This window comes from Squalius cephalus, assembly GCF_949319135.1.
Source record: "Squalius cephalus genome assembly, chromosome: 10".
In the NCBI taxonomy this organism is placed as follows: Eukaryota; Metazoa; Chordata; class Actinopteri; order Cypriniformes; family Leuciscidae; genus Squalius; species Squalius cephalus.
In genome coordinates, this window is record NC_137131.1 from 8,728,625 (window position 1) to 8,755,429 (window position 26,805).

At 37.3% G+C, this 26,805-nt stretch overlaps 1 protein-coding gene across 17 annotated transcripts in view; it reads left to right on the forward strand.

Annotated features, from left to right (window-relative positions):
* Positions 1 to 26,805, forward strand: part of foxp1b (forkhead box P1b) — a 196,802-nt gene that overhangs the window by 83,801 nt on the left and 86,196 nt on the right. For all 17 annotated transcript variants that reach the window (XR_013822614.1, XR_013822615.1, XM_079884500.1 and 14 more), the window contains one exon: positions 9,647 to 9,798. Coding sequence is in view for 15 of the 17 variants with exons in the window: in XM_079884500.1 (XP_079740626.1) it covers positions 9,658 to 9,798 (141 nt within the window). In the remaining 2 variants the exon portion in view is untranslated. The remainder of the gene's footprint in view (positions 1 to 9,646; positions 9,799 to 26,805) is intronic.

The window sequence follows — 26,805 nt, forward strand, 5'->3', positions numbered from 1 at the left end:
TTTTCCACTTCTTTTCACACAGCCTCTCTCCCAGCCCTCCATCTAATAACAGGCCTTTGCTTGTTTGATGTGGAGAGCCACTGTTACGCTCCGAGTCTAGTCACAATATGTAATACATAAAGGGGCTCGTTAGCACACTGAGTGTGCCTCTAAGATGCTGCCATTAATAGGAAGAGGTGGGTCTCACTTCGGGCTTTTTTCGTAGATACTTGCCCCCCCCCCCCCACGATATTCTTTTCTCCTGGCTGTCTTTTTGTATTTCCACATTTTGTCACCTCAGAAAAGAAAAGGGGAAAAAATATATATTAAAGAACTGAAGGTTAGCCGTTTTGCGGCAGGCGCCGTTGTTTTGATCATGGAGAAGACTGGTTTAAAGGGCGATTTGTGTGCCGGTGCATGATTCATGGCCATGGGATGAGCAAGGTGCATGTGTTTATTAAATCCCTTTTTACCCTTTCACGTTTATGTTGACAGCTCCTTAATGCACTCGCAGTAAATCCTACAATGTCACCGTCTTAATTCTCATAATTGATTTTTTCTGTTATTTATGTATGTATATATTTTTTTCTGTTATTTTATATATATATATATACATTTATATGTGTATATATATAGCCTTGTTGGAAAATGAACAAATAAAATAAAGTGATAAGTAAAATGCTTATCATTCTGAATAATTCTGAATGCACTTTCTTTTTGTAATTTAAGAAAGATTGCCCGAAAGTCTCTCTCTCTCTCTCTCTCTCTCTCTCTCTCTCTCTCTCTCTCTCTCTCTCTCTCTCTCTCTCTCTCTCTCTCTCACTCTCTCTCTCTCTCTCTCTCTTTCTTTCACTGGGTGGAGGGGATATTTTATGGACTTAATGCTGACAATACAATTGCCCTTCAGCGCGAATGCTTTTCCATTTTGTACCATAAAGAATATTATTTTCCTGCCAGCCAATTTTCTCCGTTAGTCCCTAATTGGCTCCATAAATCTGGTGGCGTGGAGGGTGAGGAATGTTTCGCTGTCGCAGAGTGTAATCCTCACCCTTATTTACCAATTCATTAAGATTCATTGATGCAGGATAGGGTGAGAGGAAATGACAGCATAAATCAGGGTTCCAACATAATGACCCTAATCAGCTGGGAATTGCAGAAAATGGCATGATGAACTATGTCCTTGCGTTAGTGCCCACTGTACGTTGTCATTGCGCTTGCTTTATGGGTGGGACGCATCTCCCTGACACGGACTGTATTTAACACAAAAAAAGAGTTGTTAAAAAGCCGATTCCATTAAAGCGCTCATCGGTTTCACGCGAGGTCTTTTGCCGTTTACCCCCAGCATGCCCTTTACCTTTGGTTTAACTGCTTAATGGAAGACAGGGGACTCAACCCTTTCTTTTTAACCCTTTCAGTATACTGTATTAATATGTTTTATCTTAATACACAAACCTCTATAGGTGCATGACACCAATATGGCAGAATGGATGCCATATGTCCGCTCATTTTCTAGTAAACATTCAGAAAGATGTTTCACTTTTGAGCACAAGTCTTTAATTTCGGCACCGGCACCTCACAGCTGTGCAATATCCCTTTCTCGATATTGCCTAAGTATGCAGGATGGAAAGTATACCAAACGATGTTGTGGTTTGATGTCTGTGGTGAAGAATCTTAGTTGTATAAAAATATAGAGAGGTCATGTGATTCCTGAATGCTGCAAAGTAGTCTTTCGGGGTTCCCCTATGGTTTTTGCTTTTGATCACAAGACGTAAGCTGTGACGCCAAATGTTTTCGTGCAGAAATTGGGTTTTGTGCATGCAAGCACTGAAAATTGGTGAGATTTATACAGCATGTTTATACCCGATAAAGCCAAACGACTAGTCGATCAGCATGATCTATGCCTGTTGTGTATTCTGTAATCAACACAGTATGAATCAGAAAAAGTGTTTATAGAGTGATTGTGTTAACATTTTCTTGTCATGTATTGACAAATCAGAGGGTAATTGTGGTTGTTATTAGATCGTTTGATAATAATTTCTCATGTAAAAAACGTAACAAACTGCAACAGTTGACCAGTTCTGTGTAGAACTTGCTTATCTTGAATGAACTTTTTGCTTTCTTTCTCCCTTGTTTGAGTGTGTGTGTGTTTTTTTAACAATAAGGTCACAGTAAACTATCTTATAAACTTTTATGTGTGCCTTATTTATTTTTTCTGCTTTTCAGATGCCTTTTCAGACCTTGTTTCATTGTTATAAAATTTCCCCTTAATTGTGTAGTTTTGACAAATTATGTAAAAATTGTGAATATATTAATTATTTGTTCATAGTAATGATTCATATCCATTACAGAATGCTGCCAAACACGATACATTGTTCGAAATGTGATGGAAATGAATTCATGTTTGTTTAGTCAAAAGTATATATTTAATTTACATTTGATATAATTTCAATAAACTTTTTCAAGCGTTTAAATGATGATTAAATTTGCTATATTTTTTTAGCAAGCAATGTTCATATGCTACTGGGCCTGCAAATTAGGTAGCGAGTATTTCATAGGTCCCTCTGCTTGACTGTAGTTATGTTGTTGCCTTTTTCCATTAATGCCAATTGACACTATGGCAGTGCAACTGGGTAATTTACCCCCAAGATAATGTTTCTAATAATACAGGCCCTCTCATGGTTTAGACTGGAAATATTAATTAGACAAAGTTCGTGGAGGCTAAACTCCCCGTCCCACAAATACGCGGTTGACACATTTCCTCTGCGCAAAAGTCCGCGTTCGCTCCACCCATGGGAGTGCTCGTTGCACGAATTTCAAGTAACAATGATTAAAAATATATGACACACTTTTAAATAATATTAAAACAATATGCACTTTGGCCAGTCCCAGAGGATGCGGGAGATTGAATGCCTTGTTTTCTTTGCCGAGTGCGTGCGGGTGTTTGACAGTTGTAATTTGTCCGTTGTGCTGTGGGGCCTTTTGAGTGAAGGCCTCCTTCCCCACGGCTCGATGCCTCACATGCGTACGGTTGAGACCCGGCTCACGGTTACTGACTCTTCGCTGCCGTGCTAATCATCCCAAGCTGTCTGTGAACCAATCCTTCAATGTCGCTTGAAGGAGAGTCGCTCAGGAGTTTGTCGTAAACCGCTCATGACTGTAGTTCCACATCCCAAAATTGGCCTTTCTATCCTGGTAGCGGCTGCATTAAAACTCATTAGACTTCTTCTTATTTACTTTGGTCTCTATTGGCTGTTTCGCTAAAAATACCGTGGCCTGCCTTACTTTTGTGCGTTCCATCATAGTCTTGGCACAGCAGGGCCTTAAACGCAGCGCAGACTTTGTCGTAAATTCATTGAGGAGACAAACTGTTTTGTGTACGTCTTGAAATTATACATCTATTTAGCCTCTCCGCTGGAGTTGTCTTCCGGTTGACGGCATCCTGATTGTTCATTTCTTGTTCATTTCTCAAGCTTGTAGTGTGATAATGGGTTCTTATTTGTTTGAATCATTGTGCGCAGCATTAAGGAGCACCGGCACTGGCTTGCGGTGATGGTCTGGTGATATGTTTCAATCTGGATTTCACGCGCAAGGATCTTATTACGTTTCTCTCAATGTGTAATAAATATATGTTTAGACCCCTGTATCACTCGTTTTTGCAGCTCTTCAGAGTAGGGATAAATCGATTTGGAGAGGTAAATGAAATGAATGTGAGAGCGGTTGGACTGAGAAGACAGCAAGTTGAAAAAGCAACTGTTTCTGAAACTGAAAAGGACTTTTTCAATACTTCAATACACTCTAGAAGAACACTCTACTCACCATCTCGGTGCTCGAAAAACTAGCCCTTCTCTTTTAATATATTTTAACCCTTTGGGGTCTGAGGTGTTTTCTGGGGGGGCTTTTTTCAGTTACACTCAAAAAAACAAGGAACTTCCGCACACTAGCAATACTTGCAAATGAGTATCACATTTTTTTTTAGCAACGTTTCGGTCTCACGACCTTCATCAGGCATATCATTCAGTTACACTCCTAAAAAATTTTTCATGGCTTAAGTCATATTACACAAACTGTGCTACAATAATAGTTTATTCCTGTGATGGCAAAGCTGAACTTTCATGATGAACATCACTGAATATGATCCTTCAGAAATCATTATAATATGCAGATTTGGTACTCAAGTAACATTTCTTATTATTATCGATGTTGAAAGCAGTTGTGCAGCATTTTTGTGGAAACCATATTTTTTTCCAGGATTATTTGATGAATAGAAAGTTCAAAAGATGTTTTGAACTGAACTGATAAGAATGTAAATGTGTACCTTGAAATGCAAGTCGCTTTGGATAAAAGCGTCTGCCAAATGCATAAATGTAAATGTTTTTGCATTGAATGCATCCTTGTTGAATAAAAGTATTGATTATGCACCTCTTCCAGTAGATATAACGAAGCATATCCAAGCTTCTGTTTTCAAGGAAAGAGATTTGTGCAGTCAAATTCCCCAAAAGGACAAAAGCACCACACTAATTATCCATATGTCTCCACTGGTATATTCCAGTTCTTCTGAAGCCAAGCATTTGGATTGACTTGAGGGTAAGTCATTTTTAGTTGAACTATCCCTTTAAGAGAATAGTTGTTTATGCCTTCACCACCTATCAAATACTTGTTTTGTACTGACTTAGTCAATACCATTGTGAATGTTAACAGTACAATCAAACTCGACGCATTGTAAATAGAGTATAGACAAGAACCCACAGCCATAATTGATATGTTCCGAGCACTAGTTACTGAGTAATTGACTGGTAATGTTTAACTGGTTTTACAAGTTCCTTGTGCTGTTTTCGTGGAGGCAATAAGGATGATGCAGCGTGTCTGTTTGTTCCGCAGACCGAAGCCGGACGTATAGGAGGAACGTGAGGTCCTGTTGAGTGACACATTCCCACCCGTATCTAGTTCACATCCACGTTGACCGTTAGCAGCTGTAGCCCACTCGTCCTAATGCTTCTTTAAATGTCAGGAGAACGACTGTTTGTTTGCCTTGAGTTTGTTTATTCAAGACGGGCTGCATTTGCATTGACCTTGCTATCCATACATGCTTGCCCGCCGCCTTCCATTCTCTCTCTTTCTCTAAAGAATGTTTACATTTCGGCTCGCCCTCTGTGTAACCTATGGGATCTGTTGATCATTCCACCTGGTTAATGTTAAATTGCTCTTTGCGAGAAGATGTTTGTTCATAAACAGAAAGAAAAGGCCCTGTTCTCCCCCTTGTTTACCGTAGTCATGGCAGCAATCAGTTATTAAACAAATAGCGAGCTTTGTTTGTAGGAGCTGCCGGACCAGCATTAGCCCTACAAGGTCTGGAAGCAAACTGAAGAAAGCACAAAAGAAAAGACGAAACCCGTCTGTCCAAACGTGGTGGGGTTTTGTTCTCAGATTTGCCACCACAGTAGTGTCGAGATATGTTTCTGGCCTGGAGAGGCCCGCTGAGATTAGAGGGGCTGTTTGGTCTCGCTGTGAGATCTACTTTTGGCAGAATGTCATTGCTGCTGTCATTTCCTCTTTGAGAGGGTGACGAGCAATTCTTTTCCACGAGGGCGAGTTGCTAGCCCTGATTGTGCCAACACGTGTGAATGATGCAAAGTTGCGCCTTCAGACGGAAGACCCAAACCGAAGCTAACACAATGCTCGATATCTAGATAGTGATAGACAGACTTTTGAGGAGGCTTGATCGCAGTCATAAGTAAACTTATTTATAAAACGTATAATTATTTTACTTTTTTTTAAAAGATTTTTAAATGTCCCCCTGGGATTTATTTAATGTGTGTGAGTGTGTGTGTGTGTGTGTGTATAAATTTTATATAATATACATTTTTCAATCGTGGTCTTTTAAAAAGGCATCTTAAATGCAATGTAGTGTTGTCAAAAATATAGATTTTTCGAAACATATCGATACTGAAATGTCTGAAACTCTTCCACAGGATACACAATACCAGCTCTTCCTCACATACTCGTTTCATGTGGTCCAGATGAATATTGTTGGTGTTACAGGGTTTGAATTTCAGCGTGGGATTGCGCGTATTGTGCATAATTTTACTCATTCCCCCAAAGTGTGCGCACGTTAAGCCAAGTATATTGGCTATATAAAACAGTATAATGGGTCTGTGCATCAGGTCTTAAAGTGACAGCAGCCTAATATATCGGCTGCCAAATTATGAGATAATATTAAAAATATCTATATGGTATCAATGTCAAAGTTGTGGCCAGTGAAAATGCAGAGTGGCTAGTAGCTTTGGAAAACCACTATCCACAGTGGCTGATGAGCAAAAAAGTTTGTATTTGTATATACAGTGTATATATATTGTTTTGTTTTTTTGTTTGTTTTGCCAAAATAGTGTAGAATTTTAATATTGTCCATTTATTGATTATTCACCATACAATGAAAATAATTATCAGCTTATCAGTATCGGCCAGAATCTTTATATCAGTAAATTTCTACATTCATATATAAATAATTGGTAACACTTTATTTTACAGTGTCCTTGTTAAATATGTTACATGTACTTACCACAGTAATAACAGTAAATTATGCATAAACATGCAACTAACCCTCAACCAAACCATAATCCTACCCTAACCCTATAGTAAGTACTTGTTGTTAACAATTAATACTCATAATACACTGTAACAATGACACCTTAAAAGAAAGTGTAACCGAATTATTTTACCTTTTGGTTTTTGTCCAAGTTCCAAACAATACTGCATGGTTTTGTAATACAGTATCTAAACAATATTGGGGTTGAATTTCATGCACAACTATATTGCCATATAAACATATTTAAAAATGTCACACACTGTACTGTAATATTAGGTCATAATTTTGTTCATACTACCCATAGCCAAAATACAACTGTCTGCATTACTCATCATGAATCCTTGAGAAAAGATAAACCTCAAGATGCTCTCACACCTTTTCAGTCGAACAGATTATTGTGTTGTCTAGACAAGCAACAACGTTGAACCTAAACAACAGTGTGATCATGGGGTTTTGTCGACCTTATTGTGACTACTTATCTGAAGCGTAAGAATGTTGTGCTTTTGTTGAGCGCTTGTGTAAACAGGGGTGGTGTGAGAGCAAAGACTTGTAAGAGCAGGTGGGCTTTCACAACTTACCGGAATGACAGCATCTTTTTAACGTTGATGGAGTCTGCTTTCCGGCCTGGTGCACGGCACACACAAACAAACTCTCGCCATAAACACACTCACTGTCAAATCCTGGGAAATAATAAATAAGGGAGAAAGCTCTTGATTTTTCTGTATCTGCTCATGCTTTTATGTAGGCCAGGTGTGGTGCGCACATGATTTGGTGTGTGTGCACGCAATATCAGATGAACCGAACAAAACGTCAACACACGCAAATTCTGACCTTGTTGTATTATCTGTTGTTTGTTCCAAACACTTGTTGTGTTTAGCAAGCAAGCGTTTTGTGGGGAAAAGGCGCAGACATCTGATGATGGAGGTTGTTTGGTAGGTGCCTGGTGGCGGGGGCTTAATCTCTGGGAATTTCCATTATTTTGAAGTTTTTGCCTTAAGTCTTTGTTTTCTTTTTATTTAAAGCCACCATAAACACTGTCAACAAACACATCTGTTTCTTGTCAACTCTCGCTTGTCTGTTATTCATGTTTATGTTGCATGCCTTTTTTTGTACCAAATTCTAGACAGAAAATCACAAGCAAAGAATTGCACTTTTGTTATCAAAATGGGTCGAAACTCAAAGCTGGAATCATAACGATGATACACTAAAACAATAGCTTAATTCATAAAGCCGTTGACATTATTAATGCCCTTCCACTAGATTATTTTTTCCCCTCCATCTATTTGATATTTGTGATGGATAACAGGCATTTTCTTTCATCCTTTTTTTTTTTATTTTTTTTTTTATCGTGATATTGCTGCTTTTGAATTATTCCATGGTGAAATTTAATGAGAAACTAGATTTATGGGTTTCATTTGTTTGTCAATTCCGAAATTAATTGGGTGTTAATTTTAGCTGGCCCTCTTCAGACGTGGAATTGGGCGCGTGTGCATTACTTTGCATTCGTTGCAGCTTCACGTCTTTATTGTGGGTCACTAGTTTCGCATACATTAAAATAGCCCCCCGGCGCATTCTCATGATTACTTTTAGAGATGCCACGCATTCGCAAATTTACGCCCTTCCTTTATAATTATGAAAATTTAGTATGGAATGACAGTGCATGCATAATAGCCATTATCACCCTCTTTTATGGAACACAATGAAAAAAAGGAGAAAGAACAAATGAGACCGTAAAAGAGGCAGAAAGGGGGAGAAGCTTGCTAAACAAGCCTCAGCTTGTTTGTGGGAGTACCAGGTACTTGGTCCGTTTATCTCTGATTGAAAGGATGATTTTGAGCATAGAGCAGTTTATTTACACCTGTGATTTATTTACATAGTGTATTCAGGGTGTTTTAGAGATAAAACTAAAATATGTGATTTAAGGGGTTAAGAAATGGACAGGGCTCCCTGAGATTTTAGACATCGATGTAGCTCAGTATGTGTGTGCGTATATACATTTACCTAAAAAAAAATTTTTTTTTTGGCCTAGTAGTTGATGTGGTCCAATTGGTCCCAGTCTTCTTGTTTACATCAATAAATGGAACAGAAGAGCCGCAGCCCTTCGGGGGTCCAGATGGGTCAATCCCCAATGTGTTCTCCTGCGTCTGTAACCGCCTCTCCCCTGCAAACCTGGTTGAACAATTATCAAGCACCTTATTACTGTCTGAGAGGGTCAGCATTATAAATCTGAATTCTTTTCAATTTTCACCTGCCTATGTGATTAGCACCCACCGCTTTAAGGGCATTCATTCTGCCTCATATCAATAATTAATAAGCCAAGTTAATTTACTTCTGCCCGACTTGGTCAGCTTCATTAAGATGGTCTGAAACAGGGCTACAAGGCACTCCTTGCCAACGAGTGCCACGATGAATGCAAAAGATATAAATCTAAGAGTCTATCTCAGGACGACATGGACAGATCAGGAGAAAAGTAGTATTTTTAGTGCATCGCAGGATTGGTCTGTTAGATGGGAAGCGTTGGAAGAACAAAAAGTCTTTTTGTGAGCCTGAATAGGCAACATTAAAGTATAATGTATTATTGGAAATACTTTTGGAAGTACATGGGAATATTTTCAGGTTTGTTTATTTGTGTGCGGGCCCAGGACCGCGGCGTTAACTCAACACCCTGGATGCGAACGTTTGCTGAGAAGTTCTGATTTTTGAGATTTGTAATCCAACCAACTCCCCTGCCCTGTTTCCCATTAAAAAGCCATCGCGCTGTGGTTCTTCTGGGAGCAATGCGAGTAAATATATCCATTTCACTTGAACAAGTTTTGTTTGTGAGCGAGTGTGTTTTCTTGGGCCTCTCTGCTGAGACGTGACCGAGGTTTGGGTTCCCATTCTGTTTTGCTTTTTTGCTGTTTCTTCATTCTTTCAGGCCCAGCAGAAGGATGGAAAACAAACAGAATATGATTGTTAGCGTTTTTTAAGGGAAAGATGGGAAAGGTGAAATTGAGCGGGACGAAAGGAAATTGACGTTTGCGTGGAATTGTTTTAAAATGCTTTTTTGTTTGTTTTAACACTCTTTTTGCATCTCTGCTGCAGGTTTTTAAGTCATGATGCAAGAGTCGGGGACAGAGGCGACAAACGAAACAGCCAATCAGAACGGCGCCGCACCTTGTGTGGAGAGACACAGAGAAGCCACACCTTCCTCTGACATCACAGCATCTGACCTCGTGAACTTCCAGCAACAGCAGGTCTTTACTTTTTTCCTCCTTACTTTAATCATCTGTTCATTCGTTCACATTTTCTTTTTTAAGTTTTCTTCCTTTTCCTTTATTCCTTCCTTCTGTCTTTTTCCTACTTTCCTACTTTTTATTCATTACTTTCATCCATTGTTCATTCGTTAGTTAGTTTAGTTCCTTCTTTCTGTTCATCTTTTCTTTCTTCCTTCATTCCCTTCTTTCTTTTTTTCATTTTTAAATGATTCCTTCCATCTTTTGATTATTTGTTCGTTACTTTGTTCCTCCCTTCCTCCTTTTATTTCTTCCTTTCCATTTCTTTCTTCATTCCTTCCATCCTTAATTTGTTTGTTCATTCCTACCTACGGCCCTACCTTTTCTTTCTTTCATTGTTGCACCTGTCTGTTATTAACGCATGTCAACGGCATTCTTCTCTCCCCTCTTTAAGTGCTTGTAAATATTTAATCGTCGCACCCCCTCCAACCAGAGTACATAAACACATTATTATGATTATTTATGTATATTGAGAGCGGTTTGAATTTTTAAACGCACTAAGTGCTCTTTCTGTGATTGTGTTTTTGGTTGCCAATGTGTTTATCTCGGCATCTGCATTCAGGTGAAATATTTATCAACAGACAAATGCATAGGTGCAATGGAATTTACAGACAGTTGTGTATGTGCGGAGTCCATCCAAGTGCCACAGATTTCACCTGTCGCTTTGTAAACATCCCTAACACTCAGGTTGAAATTTTGGAGAGCTTCCATTCAAAGCACCGGAGCGTGGAGTGTTGCAGCCGTTTTTTTATTATATACCTAGAACGCCCAAAGCATCCTCACTCAGACTAAAATAAACAGACAAGCTCTTTCTGTCTGTCACACGGCAGCGTGTTGAGCCGGCCAGCATTGAAAAGATCAGCCAGTCGTATGTTATCTGCACCCCACGGCATGATGGGAGATGTTGTCAAGGGTTGTTTGGTGGGGGATGGGGAGCTTCTGAAGTAACTGTCTGCCGGAGTAACATGGCTGTCGTTGAACTGAGGAGAGCGATGCCTTGATTTTAATGCCAAACAGGACAGGTCTGCGTGACGTCTGGTTTGAGAGGAGAGAACAACCCAAAACTGATTTGTTTTGGTCTTATTTCATACATAGGATATTGATTTTGTATTGTGTTTAAATTAGTAAGATGTTGGTTGCAAATTGGAATTATTATTTTGGATAACGAATAGGAATAAAACTTATTTGACATTTAGATTTTCCCTTCAGTCTTCTTGAGATCAATCTGTAACTAGAGTATATCGCAATCGATCAATAATCTGAAGCATCTGTGATTGGTTCTCGCTTTCGCCTTCTCCTGTCCTCTGAATTGCTTCAGTCTGTCGTGTGCTTCTCTGACTTAGCGTGATGTTGTCGGTTCGAAAATCACAGGCATGCTGAATTCATTACCGCAGTCGTCACACAAAACCATGGATAAGATTTCAATAACTGCAGGCCACAGTTGAGTAAACAGTTGCACTGAAACTTAATTCCTGTTGACTTTGCCTTCATTCTGTGCCAGGGGCTCAATCTGATTCACTCGGCTGAGACAACAGGGGTTACTACTCTGACAAATGCAAGGAAATGGAGAGAGAAAGAAGGAAGAGGAGATAGAGAGAGGCTGAACGCCAGAGTACTTGACCGAGTCAGGGATGTGCACTTGACATTGTAACCAAAAAAATGTTTTTTAACATTTAGTTTGTAGTTTTACTGTCACTGTGATGCATGGAGGAACAGTTGCTCAACTGCATTTTTCGGTAACATAGTAGAATAGTCTAACTTAAAACTTTCCAACAAGTAGTCACATTTTGCACCTTCAAATTTAAAGAAAAATATTTAGTTAAACGCTGCTGTTTATCACTATTTTGGAGTTACATATATTCTATGTTTTAGCTTGAGGTGATTGAATTCTAAAAGTTGATTTATTTTTGGGAATATTATATAATATTAAAAGGCTTCTCAGAACAGAGTTAATATTGTAGTCTAAATGTCAAAGCTTATACTGTAAATGATATTTTGGTTTTTTTTATCAGCTTTGATCATTACAGGTTCTTTGTTTTTCCCCCTAAGAACAAGGATTCAGTTGTGTGATAATTGACAGCTTTTTTACAACACATCATTCCCTTTGCTTGCGTTATGCACACAATACATAAAACGTAACCTTTTAAAACCTCCAAAAGCCCAGTTTCTCCCCTGACAAGCTGTAGGGTTTTATTATCTTTCAATTTATAAACTCCTACGACTCCTTAAATACGTGAAAAACAACAAACCTGGAGGCTGACATATCATCTATCCTGATTAGTCGACATAACTGTGAAAGACAGTGCTCATTAATAAAGACTAGGGATAAAATAATTGTAATCTGTTTGATCATCTCGACCTTGACAGGGGAATTTATCTTCTCGAACTAGTCAGATTTGGGGGGAAGTAGACCATAAGCTTCATTTAAACATCTCCATTAGGAAGTCAAATCCCCAGTGCTATTACCTTATATAAAAGAGATGTGTCCCTAAATGGGAGTTCTCTAGATAGAATAGAGCCTTTAGATTCAAATAAAGCCACCTCAAATGTCTTTCATCCTTGTACTAAAGAATTTAGGTCCACTCTTTAAATGGTTTATGCATATAATTCACCAACATTAAAGGAACAGACCACCCCTGTCAGCATTTATGCAAAAGATTTCCATTATGGCACAAGCGCCATCTCCAATGAGCAATTCATTTCTCTGTGGTCTGTGGTCGACAAGATCAGGGGGAAAAAAAAACATGTCTGTGGACATCCTTATGATGTAGTTGGGATGTGATTCCAGGAAAAGCAGTGGAGGAAAGAAAATTGTGCATGTATCAAGATGCTGGTTTAGGGAAAATATCAAAAGAAATTGTATGAGCCAAATCCATTTACCATGTTCATTAAGCACAGTTAATTATATATACATACGGATATGTATATATAATTAAGTTAAAAAAAAAAAAAAACATGACCTCATGACAAAATGAATTGATCTGGACTGCAATTAGATTTGTTTTAATCAAGAGTCCTAGTCTAGAGAGTCCTAATAAAATCATATATTATATTATATAATTTATATTGTATGCATTGCATTGCATTCTGTTTTATGCAGCGAGGATTGGTTTAGATGTGTTTTGTACACATATATGTGTTTATGTAGTTTTTTTTTTTTTTTTTTTTGCATGTCAGCCATCGCTCATTGCAGCAGCGACTGCACCCACAGGAATTTCCCCATTCACAATACAAACATCCTTCCACAGCCACACAACCAAGACAGCCATCTGATTGATCGCATCTCTCATGTGCTTCCCAAAAGTATGACACAATTGTGGCCCAAACAGGGCATCATACTGACCTATATCTGATCTCACCGAATGTACATCTTAAAGCAAGAACACCGTCAATCCCGAACTGATTGCGTTCCGTCACAGACTGCTATTCGGGGGCCTCTTTAAAAAGCACACAGAGTCTTGTCTTGCACTCAGCGAGGCAGAAAGAGAAGTTGTGGTTTTCAGCAACATCTTTTGATGAGGAAGTGAAGAAGATCTTAAGAGATAAAGATTTAAAGAAAATAATGCCAGCCTGCACTTATGCAAGCGCAAAACACATTTTGGTGTTTTTTCTGCTTTCTGCAAAAGGGAGTCAACATGTGTGAATCGCACTAAAATAGCTGTACAACAAGGATGTTGTCGTACATTTCTGATCCAGGCTAAGTTTACAGGATCATCCTTCTGTTTTCCAGAAATTCATGGCAAAAGTATAGCTCAGATCATTTGGCCAGTGAAGAATCTGTCAATAATTTGGTCAGATAATTTAGTCAATGATGATGATGATATATAATGTACACACAAGTCATATAAAACAAAAACAATTATAAAATAAGACTAGCCAGTTAGGATTTTTTTCTAGGATTTTTTTAGGAAGTGTTGTAAAAACTGTTGAATATAGTTGCGATTGTCGTCTCTTGATCTTGAATGCTGTGATGACACTGATAATAAATGTACAAGATTTTAAAAATTATTTACAGTACATCCTGTTTATGGTCTGTCAGAGGCTGATTGACACTCGAAGAGGGTGTTAGCTCAGCGTAGCTCAGATAATTTGGTCAAGAAGGTGTGACATATTTGAGATTGTTTTGAGATTTCTGCGATTTAATTGCGTAATTTGGTATCTTGGATATCAAAGCACTGTTTGAGTCATTGAAATCTCTTCTAAAAGTTTCTGAAAGAGGAGACACATATGAGGTCATTGGGCTTTTTGATTAACTCCCAATTAATCTCAATGCTGCCTTGGAGAAACTATTGAGATTTTAAAGATATGTATATATCATTTTTTAATAACCAAATAATTTGCTATTTTCTTTGATATTCGCATTCTTAAGAATATGTGCATCCAAGCCTCTATATGGCACATTTCCTGATGAGTTATGAGTGATTAAGTTGATGTGTGTGTATATATAATCTCTTGCATGTTTAAGCAAGCAGCTATTGCCAGGAATCCTGCTCAGCTGATGCTGCTCTTAAATTTGAAATATTAATGCCCTGTCTCATGGCAGACTTTTTTTAATCACATTTTAGAGCACCCTCACTCAAAGGAATACCAACATTATCTCAAAACCACAAAAAACAAAGAAGACTAGACATATAGACAGACAAGAAAAGCTACAACATGAGTAAGTGCTGTTCTTTGATGGGAGGGCAAACTCATCTGTTCATTCTGACAGAATCATGCTTTTTTACAAATCATAAGATAAGGATGCAATTATTAAGGGCTTTTTCTTCTTGTTGTTTTCCTCTGGCCCTTAAGCATGGTTAGGAGCCGGTGAGGTGATGTCTTCGGGATGGTCACAGGCAGAACAGTCTGAGTAAGCACAGGTGCTTGCATTATGCAACGTGTAGCAAAACCTGGAACCCACTGGAACAAGAAACAAACTCAGAGGAGTGACAAAGCATGTATGGTGATGAAGATACAGTGCTGGTCAGAATTATTTCCCCCCTTGGTAAATATGATCAAAGATAGCTGTAAAAAATAAATCTGCATTGTTAATCCTTTTGATATTTTATTTCAAAAAATTGCAAAAATCTAACCTTTCATTGAAGTAAAAGAATTGAAAGTGAGGGGAAAATCACACTATGAAATAAATGTTTTGATTTTGATGTTTGTTTTTGGATCACTGTCCTGTTGGAAGATCCAAACATGGCACGTTACAAGATTTCTAGCAGAGGTTGTCAGGTTTAGTTTTTTTATCTGTTGGTATTTGATCAAGTATCTGAACAAGATGTCCAGGACCTCTGGCAGAAAATTAGGCCCACAGCATTGAAGATACAGCGGAGTATTTCATTTTACACATGGGGTACTTTTTTATCCCTGTGTGCACCAAACCCATCTTAAGTGTTTGCTGTCAAAAAATTTTTTTGTTTCATCTGTCCATAGAACGTTTGAAAATTCAGAACACAATTGAGAATGCATTTTCAAAAATTAAATCTCTTAAAATCTGAATACAGGCATACAAAATACAAACATGTAATTGGATTGAATTTTAAGGAAGTAGAATTAAAATGTAATATGCAAAGAGAGTCATATAACCAATTTTTTTATTATATATATTGATCTTGTTAATATTGATTATTAATATTAATACAGAATATTAAACAATATTATATTTTATATTAAAAAAGGTTTTCATCTTTTTAAAGTAAAAAAATCAGACAATTAAATGGTATGTTGAAATATGTATATATTTTTGTATTTAAAAAATAATATTTTTATGTATTTATTCTATACACTGTATTATTGTCAGTATACATAGTAGGTGTGTACATATATATATATATATATATATATATATATATATATATATATATATATATATATATATTAATATATATATATATACTAACATATAGTCTATATGATATTGTATATGTTAAATGTTAAGTAAATTCCTTTTCTTCCAATTCCAATTCAACATCCTGTAGGCCTCAGATTCTAACTAATGAATTGAAAAAAGAGCAAATTCTTAAACTCATTCTTAAAAGCATTTTAGCAACCCTGCTCAGAGGAAAGATGTCAGATGGTGAAGAAAACACACATTTGTGCTCTTTTTCACTCTCTTTTCGCTTTAAGGTATCTGCTTGTAAACTGTTAATATTGTCAGATTGCACTAGAGAAAGGCAGAGCCTCCAACTTATTGCAAATCCTGAGCAGGAGATTGGTGTTATGACACCGCATATTGCCCCAAATTGCTTTATTGGTAAAACGCTAGTGCTTCCTTCAATTTTGATAATTTTATGGAATCCCTCGTTGAATGGTTTAATTATGTTATCACCCAACTGGCAACATCTGTCTTTATCCTGGAACAGGTGACAGTTTTATTACGGGACGAATCTCTCGGCTGGATCTCCCGATTGATGGCCGATCTGATTCATAATCGTACAGATGGAGATTGAAATTGTACATTAATGTGCTTGTACGTAGAAGAGAGGAGAAATAATTATTTGCAAAGCGGGAGAAAAAAAAACAGAAACACGTTCTGTGTGATTCTCCAAAGCCTGCTACAATTGAAGCATATTGCTTTTTGGGATCGTAACTAATTGTTGCAGGCAATATATCCCCCTGGCAGTGCACTTCTCACCCCCCGATACCCCCGATGCTTTAGCTCGCTCATTTACAGAAGTGACATTTACAGCAGGCTGTCTAGAATCTTCAGGACTTAGTCGCATCATCGCAACAGCATCTCTGATCTCCTCTGCGGCAATGACATGCAATTCGCCAGCGATAAATGCATCTTCAAGTAGTTTACATCCTGTTTACCGGGTTTGATTGACGGCTCAGCGATGAGGAGCGCTCCTCCGCAGTCGGATCGGCCGGAGCGCTGTGGAGAGCCTCTATGTTAGAGTGTGTGCTGGAAACTGCTTTACTAATGGATCTCGGGTCAGATGGTCAGCAATGGAGACAAGTAGTGGAGTGAGTGAATGTGTGCATGCATTTGAAGAGGCTGCCAAAGTGAGCCCAAATGTGTGCGTCCATATGCGTGAGTGGGTGGGTTTTGCATCACTGCATGTGTATAAAAAGGAACATCCTATTGTTCCACTTCCCATATACCCTTGCTTTAAAATGGGGGTCAATTTGTATGCGTGCATACGTATGTGTTTGCTATGCTGGTACCATTAGTGAGTATGAAGCAGTTCTTATTGTCTGCTGAGGCCGGATGGGCTTTGATGCCAGTGTGTGTGTGTGTGTCTTAAAGAGGGGAACTCTACACTCGGAGCAGGTGTTCCCAGCAGCTGTCAGACTGTGGCTGCACTGGGAAATGCATCCGTGTTGTTTTAGTATTAGATGGCTTATTTGGAGTCCCGAAAGCAGTAAGGGAGGATTTCTTCTTAACGCACCGCTTGAGTTTTCTCATGAAAGAATAACCTCTGTCTCTCTATAATCCTTCACGCTTTTCAAACAATCAAACATTGCTGCGGCGTGCATGCCTAAATAGAAATGCATGACGACATCATTTCATACTTCTGAAACGCGCATATTCCCATTTTCACACGATCTCGATGTAGTCGTCGTCGTCATTGGATCAGAATGTTTACATACAAGCAAATGAAAAGACTATTTAGCGGAGGGCGTTTCTTTTTGTTTCGGCTAATATGACCCAATTTATTAGGGATGAAGTTAAAAGATGCCACAATATCATGGGGATACGTTTGAGCGTGGGGCTTGTGCAATTTTAATGAGTGTTTCTCTTTAAAAAACTTCACAGAATTAATATGTATCAAGAAAAGTATATTTTTTTTCCAAGGACCAAAAACTTCTGGGTAATTAATATTCATAGACTGTGCTTGTTAACACCCCCAATGCAAATGCAGTGGAGATCCAATTAACATAGAATGGTCCCTGAGGAATCGGGACGATAAGGGTTAAACGAGCTATTGAAATTGAAACTAGGCCTTTCTAGAAACACTTATTTGTTTCAATAAAACGGTAAGTCGTGTAGCTGTGCGTTTCTCAGATTAAGGCATCTCAGTTGGGCTCTGGAGGCTCAGAATGAAGGTACTGATGTGTGTGCGCTCGTAGTGCCCACCCGTCACTAATGCAGAAGTGCTGTAGCTGAGGTAGCTTTTATTTCTTATTCATAATCTGCCGGCGCTTGGCGGATAATAGACGTCAGTGTTCATTCAGAGAGCGGCACGTCAGCCAGACCGCGGCTGACAGAGCAAAGTGCTGGGGTTCTGCGCGTCTCTAGCTAGCTACCGGCTCTTCCCGTATCGCTCCCAGGGGGGCCGATGAGAAACGCACCTGCCGAAGCGCTACAAGCGTCTTGAAGACTTAATAATGCCAATAAACGTGATTGTCGTGTGATTTGATGATGATGTGCTGCAGCTGTTTGTTTTGTTTATATCTTACATGCACATATTGCCTCGCAGAATCAAATCTTCATCAGTGGATTATTACTGTAGAGAGGGTTTAAAACGTGGGAAGGACATTATAAAGACGTTTATGACACACATAAAGATGCTAGAAAGCATTATTGGTAATTATAAGCATCACAGGACAGCTTTTTTGCACTTGTTTAGTAATTGTTTTGAGGAGGTAAAGAAATTATCCTTGACATTCAGAAGCTAAAACAAAGATTTACTGTAGTAACCATAAAATATCATATTTACAACTTTAACTGTGGTAACATATGAAAATGTCTTGGGTCTGATAGGTGTCCTGTTAGGATCTGATATAAATTCATTGTATTTTATTTTAGATTCATATTCATTTATGTTTAAATATATTAATAATTTTCATATAAAGTAACTAAATTTGCTTGCACACTAGTATTATCAACAATAAAAAATACTGTAAAAACAGTAATACTGTGAAATTTTATTACAATTTAAAATAACTATATTACAATATACACTTTCTTCAGCCGTGACTCTAGTCTTCTTCAGAAATCATTCTAATATGCTGATATGGCTGCTCAAGAAACATTTCCTATTATTATAAATGTTGAAAACAATTGCATCTTTTTTAATCATATATTTTAGTAACAATGTGAAAGTCTTTCCTGTCACTTTTGGTCAATTGAATGCATGCTTCCTGACAAAAGTATATTAAAAAAATCGATTAAGCCGTAAAAAATAACAGTATTATGTATGTGATCAACATATTGAAGAGTCCCTTTTTAATAGTCGGTTGAATGTGGTATTAGGGGAGGGACATGCTCATTCATTTTATCTGACAGAATCTGTGTAGTGTATTTTCCGTTTTCCCAGAAGAGAAAGACTTTGCATTTTAAATATGCAATGTGCATATCTGCTAGTTTACAGTAAAACAGATGATTTGTGAGTTTAGAAACTAATAGACACGAACTGAAAGGATTTCATGGAGTTTTTTAAGTATCAAATATCACATGATCCTGTGTAAAAAGATTTCAGGAAATAAAAAAGCTAAAATTTCATTCTGTTAGTCCAGAATGAACAAGTCTGACCCCTCTTCCTCCACCAAACCCAGTTATGTTCATCACAGCCCTTTCATGCCATCACTCCTGCCAGTAATAACCACTTCCTAGGTGTGCGGCTGTGATGTGGCCTCTATTCCAAAGAGAAATGGTGCTGGCCGCTGACTGCTTGTGTACCATTTGGAGAATGATATTCCCTGTCAGTGCCGTGATGTCTTCCCATAAATATCAGTGATGGCACCTTGCGTTCTAGGAATGACGCCCACCATAAATAGTTCCCCTTTTGCACACCGTACACATAAATCCTTCATCCTACCCTCCTTTCCTTTTTTTTTTCTTCCATAAGAAAGGAAGGAGGGAAGGTAGAGATGATGTATTATTTACATGGGCAATAAAGAAACAAATGTTTTGCAGCATGGAAGAACGCAGAGAGCAATTCCCCTCGCTGTGGTGGGCCGGGAGACGCTCTGAGCGTCAGTGAGCTGTTGTTATTTGCTTGTTTACAACCTCTGACATGATGTAATGGGACGGGCCGTGAAAGCACTAGCCAGCAAATGGCACAGAAAATAAGACGAGGTCTTTATGTCCGCACACACTCGCTGTCTATCCCTTTTCTCACACTCGTTCTCCCAGTTTTTTTTCTTCTTACCCACTGTACACACAAATATATTGTGCTTTTGACTACAGAGACATGAACCATGAATACAAGTCACTGTTTTTTGCATTAAGATCTCCCAGAGGTGAATAGAGAGAGAAAGAGGAAAATATCATGTCCAGCCATGAAATGCAAAAGTGAAATCTAGCAGAAAGAAATATTTATGACCATTTTCTGCTTGATTAGATGTGGGCGTCGTGAGCCGGGAAAGACAGAGACGCCGGACAAAGAGCTGTGCGTGGCTTCTGAACAGATGTTTAGAGAGAACACAAGAGCAAGAGTTTGATTGTTTGAATGGAAACAGGGTTCGAATGATTGTACTGTAAATAGGAATTGGAGAGGTTGAAGCATCCATCAGTAGTCCTTATTCTCAGGCTGTACGCACTACGCCGCTACTATTCCCAGCATTCCCTGAAAATAGGTCTGGATGGTACGACAGTAGGCTATATATCGTAGATATGTCAACTTCTAGAGTTTCTGTTATAGTTTTATGTTTAAAATTTGTTCTGTTATAGATTTTTCTGTGTTAGATTATCTTTTAGTGGGCGAAACGTTTGTCAATAGCAAGAAAAGCTGATCCTAAGATAAATATCTAAAAACCTCAATATATTTTCTATAAACTTAAAAATATATATTCGTTCACCGGTCAAAAGTTATGAAACATTACTATTTTTGTATTTTTTTTTGAAAGAAGTCTCTTATGCTCATCAAGCCAATCAAAAATACAGGAAAAAATTTACAATATTATTACAATTTAAAATAATGGTTTTCCATTTTAATATACTTTAAAGTACAAATTATTTCTGTGATACAATTCTGAATTTTTATCAGCCGTTACTCCAGTCATCAGTGTCGCATGATCCTTCAGAAATCGTTCTAATTTGCTGATTATCAATGTTGGAAACAGTTGTGCTGCTTAATATTTTTTTATGACCTGTGATACTTTTTATTCATCAAAGAATCCTGAATTTTTTTTAAAAAATAACAGCATTTATTTAAAATGTAAATCGTTTGCAGGCTTGATGAGCATAAGAGTCTTCTTTTAAAAACATTAAAAATAGTAATGTTTCCAAACATTTGACCGGGAGATGCACCGCTACTAAATTTCTCCGCTGATACCGATTATTCAGAACGATATCTGCCTATGGATAGTTTGATTTTCTTAAGGAAAAAGAATATCTTCCAACTGATGCTGTAACTATACAGGGAGCCCTCTCATTTGGAACATTACTATAATATTAGTGGTTAAATTTATCAACAGAGCCCAAACTATTATATTCAACTGCTATTTATAATAATTGCTCTCAAATAAAAACTGAAATGTTTGTATTCAACTCAGTTGCACATAATAAGGTAGTTGTCATAAACACTTGTTTTAATGACAAATTTATTCAATCATACATATATAGTTAACAGTAAATAAGCTCCTCTCTTGTGTTTTTTTTTACAGCTAACTAACAAACTGTGAACATAGGTTTCCAATGCAATGTGAAGTGACATTGTTCAGAAACTGTTTTATTGATGCATTTCCGCAGGTGAGAAACAGATTGAGCGATTACATGTAAGTTGTACTGTATATTTCAACATACCTTCTGATGTTCATGCATGTTTTTTGTGCTATAACTTATATTAAATTGGAAGAAAAAACTTGCTGCTTGAACTACAGTTATCTGTCACGTCACATTTTAGAGCATCAAAATGTCATTTTATTGTTTGGATTTTGTGATAAAATGGACAGAATTTGAAAGCTGAGACTTTGTTTCTTATTAGATGTAACAAAGCACAATGTTTGGTGTAGGGAAAAACCGTGGATCTGGCAACCCTGTTTTGAACTACGGGTGATTCATGAGGTCAAATAGAGCCTGCTGTAACGTCCCTATTTTTAAACCGTTAATGTGTTATTGACGCGGCGTTAACTTCGACAGCTCTTATTTTCTTCACACACAGTATGAGTTGCTGTGTGACACGTTTTTCTGCCCCCTTTTGATTGACAGGATATAATCGACCCTGATCATTGGCTGTTCTTCACCAATAGTGAAAATAATTGCTTTTATTTATTTATATATAACAAATATATTGACTTTGTTTGGTAGCTTTGTGTCGGTTTTGTTTGCAGCTCTTGCATGCATGTTTTTCATAAAAAGCAAGACTGTACGTAAATGCAAATATTATCTTCCTGGGGGTTTTTGTGAGTGATTCTTTTTGTGTGTATCTGCACTGGTCGTGTGTGTGTTACGGGGGGTTGTCATTGGTTTGTGGGTAATTTCCCTAATGTCTTCTCATATCAACAGAACTTCCTGTAATATAAGACATCTTAGTGAAATGGTCATATTGTATTTGACTGTAATCTATCTTCATAAAGCTTAGTTATGGTATGATAAACATTTCTATTATCATTAGATCTTACAGCATAATAATTTAACTAGCATGCGTGATGATGAAAAGCAGCGCTTGTAAATAATCTCTTAATTGCAATATTAATGCAATTGTTTTGTGCACAAGCAGTCTGTTCAGCTCTCCGGATGGCGTATTTGATCCGCAAGCATGTGACATTTCTCAAGGAACAGAGCATGTGTAAAATTATGAGTATGATTAATTTTTCAATTTCTCTCTGCGGATATCTAATAATTGTGCCCCCAGATTGCCAAAGGCTGCTATTAAACATTAAAATGCAGGGAAAAAAGAAACCGCAAACAAAACGAAGGAAAGTTAGCACTTCTGTAGGGCAACAGATAAAATAAAGCAAACTAGCCAAGGTTTGTTCAAAGCCTTTACACTTTATACTACTGTAGGGTTTTAAAAAAAAAATGCAAAAATGTTATTTAATTTAATGCTGATTTAATTCACTGTTAAAGGAATAGTTTACCCCAAAATTATCATCTTTTAATAATTATTAACTCTAATTTTTCCCAGAGGCTTAAGACTTTTTTTTCTGTTGAATGTAAAAGAAAGCAAAATTTGAAAAATATTGTCATTGCTATTTTCCGGTGAATTTGAAAAAGTGTGAATTGGTCAAAAGTTATGAAACATTACTATTTTTTTTAAGTTCTCTTATGCTCATCAAGCCTGCATTTATTTGATCATAAATACATGAAAAAAAAAAAAATATTATTATAATTTAAAATAATGGTTTTCTATTTTGATATACTTTAAAGTACAAATTATTTATGTGATGCAATTCTGAATTTTTGTCAGCCGTTACTCCAGTCGTCAGTGTCGCATGATCCTTCAGAAATAATTCTAATTTGCTGATTCATCATCAAAGTTGGAACTTATTATTTTTTATGACCTGTGATACTTTTTATTCATCAAAGAATCCTGAAAAAAAAATAAAAAAAATAACAGCATTTATTTAGAAAGGGAAGTGCAACAGGTTTGATGTACTGCAGGAGATTCCTATAAGAGCACACTGTAGTGTGTTTTGTGTCTATACATTATGCGCAGATGTTTGATTGTATTTGAGATGATAAAAAGATTTTATCTCTCTGCACGTCTATCGTCATCATTCTCCCAGCCTCCATCTTTCCTAAATCCCCAACCCCCTCCTGCTTAGCAGTCTTTATCACTTTGCTCTTTCCTCTTAATATCATCTTCATCTCGGATTGCCATGGCACAGGGGAGATGCGCTTGTTGATCAAATTTGGCTCGCGTACCGCTCAGCGATCCGCTTGGCTGAAGTGTCCGCAATGTGTGCTGAATGCTGAGGACGAGCGCCGCGGTGGTGCGGTGATTGATTGATTCAGTCTGCCACAGGACAAGATAACAGCATCAGTAAATACTGATGGAGTAGCTCGCTCTACTCCTCCACAGCAGGCCACCATGGGGCAGCAAGTGTTTCAATGTGCCCTGGCCCCCTCAGGAACTGGGTTATATCGAGGGAGAGGTGTGTGTATTTCACGCCAATGATATTTATTTAGAGTGTCGCTCTGTTAAAAGAACAGTTCACCCAATAATGAAAATCCTGTCATTTTTTACTCATGTCCTGATAAACCATTTTCAGTGCTCAAATTTCATTTGGGTTTCCACAAGAACTGAATTTAAGTTGCACAACTTAAATTTGTGTTTTTTTATCACCTTCTGAAGACTTTAAATTGAACTCTGTCGTATGAACTACTTTTATGGTACTTTTTAGGAGCCCAACAGGCCCTGAATACACTAGGGTTTTTTTTTTTTTTATTATTATTATTATTTTTTTTAAGAAATATACACTTTTATTATTCAGCAAGGATATGATAAATTGTTCAAAAGTGACAGTAAAAACTTGTATAATGTTTCAAAAGATTTCTAAATCCTAAACTTTTAAATGGTAGTTTGTTCTTTTGTTGTACAGGAAAGAGCAGTGTGAACATCCTGCTAAACATCTCATTTTGTGTTCCATGGAGGACAGAAAGTCATAAAGGTTTGGAACTACATGAAGGCTAATAAATAATGTCAACATCTTTTTTGGATGAACTAACTCCTTCCTCAATGTGGTCTAGTTGACAGGTCTTAATCTTGATAACACTACTTTAGTTAGTGTTAATCAAATGCTCTTTTGCTGACTTCTCCCTCATTAATCAGCTGCTGATAAAGCCATGTTAGGATTTGCACCAAAAAAAAAAAAAAGTGAAATTGTGTACAATAAATTAGTTCTTCATCTTCTTAATAAAACCAAAGCGGGCATGTGGAATGATTGAGGTTATTTATAGGCCATTGGGGAGATAGACAGACACTGGGAAAGTTCTGGGCAGGGAAGCTGGAGTTGAAAATGATGTCCAAGTGAAATATCATCTCTCCCCCCATTGTATCTTTCTCTCCCTCTCTCTTTATAATTCACACCCTTAAAGGAATAATTAAGGAATAAAATGAAAATTATGTAATTTTCTCACCCCCATGCTATTGCAAACCTTTATGACTTTCTTCTGTGGAACACAAATAAGGGTAAAATGTCTATGTTGTTTTTGTCCATATAATTCAAGTCAATGGAGTCCAATGTTGTTGTTGACCCCTCTGTTGTTCTGAAGAAGTAGTTTACTTCAGGACTTAAGCAGCACAGTTTAATTGTGAGCAAATGAAGGCCTCCACATATCCCACAATCTTCAGCTCTTGAGTACAGCTCAGTATACTGTTCCTACTAAGCATTTCAGCTGAGGCAATCTGTAAACTGCTGGAAGAAAGTGCGTTTCCACAGAGTGTGTATATGTTGTGTGTGTGTGTGAGTGTGTGTGTCATCTGTTTTTATCCATCTTACTAAAGCCAGAAACACACACATATTTCAAACAGATGTTGAAGTTAGGAGGAGCACAAGATCCCGCAATCAAAATAATTATCCTTACAGCCCAATGTTTATAAAGTGTTTATGTGACACTAAGCATTGGGTCTCACTGAAGTAGCTATCATGAGTTAAACATGTTGAACTGCTTGTCAATCTCTAAACACCTTTACACTGTGTGGCTTCACACAATTATTTATCATTATTAAGAAATAATTCATTTTGTACACTGCAAACAATTTACAAAACGTCATTTTTGTATTCATATTCGTACTAAATGTTATTGTTCTAGAACAATTTTCATTGCAAGTAATTGCTAGTCACATTTTATTATTCAAATATATATTTATTTATATATTTTAATTATTAATTATACTGTATATAAAACAATTATGGGAGAGTATTTTAAAGGGATAGTTCACCCAAGAGTTAAAATTCTGTCATTAATTACTCACCCTCACGTCATTCCAAACCCATAAGACTTTCATTCATCTTCAGAACACAAATGAAATTTTTTTGATTTCTGTCCCTTCTAGTGTTGTTTTTGGCGGCCTGTTTTAATTTTAGTTTTAGTCTAGTCTTTGTGTCAAACTGTAATTTTAGTTTTTATTAGTTTTAGTCACATTCATACTCTTTTTAGTCTAGTCAAGTTTCAGTCGACTAAAAGTCTGATGACAATTTAGTCTAGTTTTAGTCATTGAAAATTGTATTTTAGTCTCTTTTTAGTAATGTAATTCTATTTAACCTAGCCAATATAGTATTTCAAACAAGGTTATCTTATTATATTTAGGGCTGTGACGGTGGCAGGTTTTTTTACCACCACGGTGATAATGGACCAACTTCCGGAGGTGGTTGGGGGGGGGGGGGTTTGTTTAAAAAAAAAAAGTGTTTGAGCAATTCCGTCAAAGAAACAACACACATTTTTATGCATGTAAAGCATTGAAATAAATATCATAAGCAGAGAGTAGGCTCTGTTTCTTTCGTTTTGAATTGTTTTGTTTAAAAGTAGACAATTCAAGCTTTCTATATGGAATAACTAATGGAATATTGTTAAATTCGCTGATAATCGGGTGACCAGATTGCAAACCAGAATTCAAAGCCGACAAAGCTTTTATGGGCTCACGCACAACTCTCTCATTCGCCGTGACGTTATAACATTTCGTCTCATCTCGTTTTGGTCAACGAAAATGAAGAGACGTTTTAGAATAGTTTTTATTTTGTAAACCACATTTAGTCTCATTTTTATTCGTCAACAATATTGCATTATACATTTAGTTATAGTCATCGTCACATGAACAGCATTTACGGTGCGTCTCGTCTCGTTTTCGTCAGGTGATAAAGGTCCGTTGATGACGATATTTAGTCATAATTTTCGTTGACGAAAGCAACACTAGTCCCTTCGTTGACAGCTACGCAACTAGCAAATTTTCTGAAGAGACACAATCACTTGAAACATGAAAACAAACCTCATTGGTTCTTGCTGAAGATCAAACGTGCTGCGTAACATGAGAATGAACCTCATTGGTTCTTGCTGAAGATCAAACGTGCAGCGTAACATGAGAATGAACCTCATTGGTTCTTGCTGAAGATCAAACGTGCTGCGTAACATGAGAATGAACCTCATTG